Below are 2,906 nucleotides of genomic sequence, written 5' to 3'. Positions count from 1 at the left end.
ATATATACATATATATATACACACACACATACATACACACATGTTAAATAACAAAAATGATGAACTCTAATCAGATGAATATTTTTGAAGCATACAAACTGAATTTTAAATACATGAAAACAAAAAGGAGATATACATACAAACGAACAAACCTCGCTTTTTCTGCCTGCGAAATCTATGAAGAGCATGCAGCCGTTGATTGTGTTGGTGTTCCTGTACTTCATCACCATTATTTTCTTCATCGCTGCTGTTACTGCTGCTACTGGCAATCATTGAATCCAATAGGTTGGCTCTAGCCTGTATTTATGGTAAGTATGTAAACATTTTGAGTTACACATGCTTTGTTACACTAATAAAAATCCAATCCAAATGACATGCATCTTAAATTTCTTGCATGATACAAAATAAATTTTTCAGCTATTTATTCAAGATTATCCTTTGTGATTAGAACTTCACAAAAAGAAAAATCAATGCTCTGTGTGATATGAGGACTGTGTACTACTGACTTAATGCAACATGACTCTGTTACAGGTTCAAAATATTAAAACATGTAAATGCTGTGTATTCATCACTAAGAATAGTTCACAAACAAAATATATTATAAAAAATTTCACTCTTTTACTTACTTATCAACTGCTATTTAATCATCTAAAATGATTCTATTATGTTTGAATTCTATATGTTAAACTATCCTTTCATAAAACAACAGGGAAAAGAATTACCAAACTTGTTACGTAAACGAGGAAATACATAATGATAATCTCGAGAAAAAAAGAAAAAGAAAAAATGGTAGGCAAATAGTTCTTCTCCATAACTCCCATCCCAATTTCCGATTAAAGAAAATCCAGTGATTGAAATGGCATATTTACTATTTAAAAAAACCAATAATAAAAGATTTATGCTTGAAATATTCAAGCTTAGCAAGATATATATAAAACAGTGATAGGACATTGCTTAGATTACATTAAATTACAGCTAATACATCTCATATACCGTATTGGCCCGATTATAAGGCAATGTTTTTTTTATTAATAATTAGGCTGTAAAATTCATAGTCGCCTTATAATTGCAGCCGACCACAGGTCCCTTCTCCCTTACTCTAGCCTGTCACATTCCTGGATGTCCAGATAGCAACAGTCTATGCATGGGCACCAGATGTTCACTCAAGGTCATCACTAATTCTTGCAACTAATCCACCTGCAGGCTGTTCAGTTATAGTATCGATTTTTCAGACCTAAAAAAGGATGTTATGACACTCAATTTTCTTCTTTCTCATGGTCTCTGAAAATGGGGGTCAACTTATCTTTGAAATCCTCTTATAATCAGGCCAATACAGTACATAAAACGAACTAAAAAAGTACTCGCATTCAACTGCTTTTAAAACAAGAGGATTTTTCTTTGAATGATTCAGATGGGGATTTAATTAATAGTGATATTGAATGACAAATAGCTCACTATAAAAATCATCTTAAATATTCAAAAACTTTTCTTTCATTTATTTGGAATTTACTAATAAACTTGTATAGCATTACTCACAAAATTCTATGCTTTAATATTCTTCTCAACAATAATCTCTGAAGGAAAATGAGAGAAGTGTTGAGAAAATTTTCCTTGCATTTGAAATATTTAATTTGTAAAACCTATGTATACTAACGAAATTTCTATTTTGTAATACCCTAGGATAGGAATAGTTGTTTACACTCTCGTATGATGTGTGGAATCACAGAGCCACTAGAATCCCATTTCCTGATAACTTGCATTTTGTTTAATAAATTTTTAGACACTGGATTCAATTTGTTTTATCTGAAATGCTGAAGAATAAAACTGTGATAAAAATAGCAAAGATAACTGTGGTGGAAGAAGGTGTGGGATACCAAAAGTATGAAATGATAAGTATGGAATCCAGTTTATTCCTGCCTGTAATAAACCATTCCATGGGAACACTGGATATGTCAAAGTTTTCTTGATCAGTGGTATTATATGTGAAATTAATGATTCCTAACATACCCATGTCTTTCTAAGCTTCTCATAACTGGCTAGATCTTTAGTGGTTGTTGGGTGCTATTTGTCAATTTATTTTATTCAAATAAAGATAAGATGAAAAAAAAAAAACTTATAAAAATGCACTATAATAAGAAATCTCTAATCTGATAATAACTAAATTTTCATTTCTCATTTTTGATTGGGAATAGACCTAAATAACTGTTTCAGAGAAGTAGGTGTGTGGTTTTCAATACATGTAAGAATGGTTAGACACTGATATAGGATCCTCTAACTTAAGAGTGATGGTAAAGAGTGAAATATTTCAGTGAGGAAGCCACAGATACAAGAACCAAAGGCACAAAACCTCCATGGAAGGACCAGGGGCATATACAAGTAAAATGTGTTTTCTGGTGGCATTTCATGCAGCTTATACCAGTGTTAATCTATGTAAAACTGTAAAAACATAAACATGTGAACTTCAAAATCTGTTAAACAGGATTATAAAAAATATGCCATTTTACTGGAATATAGGGATTTATTAGTAAGTTTTACAATAAATAGATTTTTGGAGTTCATGTCATGTGGTGTGGGAGAAATTTGCACATCAGCAGGAGAAAGGGAGATTAAACTTGTATGTGGGAGTCTCCCTCAATCTGTAGGAGACTTAGCAACTCTGTAATTAGAATATTTTGCCTATGAAATCTTGTTTTGAGGTTTCTCACAAATTTGAAAACCCTCTTAATATGTCATTCATTGGAGTAAAAAAAATCTTACATAAATGCTGTTTAACAGAAAACAAAAAGGAGATGAAACTTTTTTAAATAGTAAGTTGTTGTTATTTTACCTTGTAACTATACCTGAGGATGATGTTGTAACATCGAAACATGTAGAGTCATCAACTTTTTGTAAGGCCGACTAGATAG

General features: G+C 31.5%; 1 protein-coding gene across 3 annotated transcripts in view; it reads right to left on the bottom strand.

Annotated features, from left to right (window-relative positions):
* Positions 1–2,906, bottom strand: part of LOC106459576 — a 48,246-nt gene that overhangs the window by 2,691 nt on the left and 42,649 nt on the right. For 2 of the 3 annotated variants that reach the window (XM_022386085.1, XM_022386087.1), the window contains one exon: positions 141–297. In XM_022386085.1, coding sequence (XP_022241793.1) covers positions 141–297 — 157 coding nt within the window. The remainder of the gene's footprint in view (positions 1–140; positions 298–2,906) is intronic. The other variant, XM_022386086.1, reaches the window with a different exon arrangement.

Source organism: Limulus polyphemus, unplaced genomic scaffold (genome assembly GCF_000517525.1).
Source record: "Limulus polyphemus unplaced genomic scaffold, Limulus_polyphemus-2.1.2 Scaffold631, whole genome shotgun sequence".
NCBI lineage: Eukaryota > Metazoa > Arthropoda > Merostomata > Xiphosura > Limulidae > Limulus > Limulus polyphemus.
The sequence above is the reverse complement of the archived record's forward strand: the minus strand, read 5'-3'. Positions and strand labels throughout refer to the sequence as shown.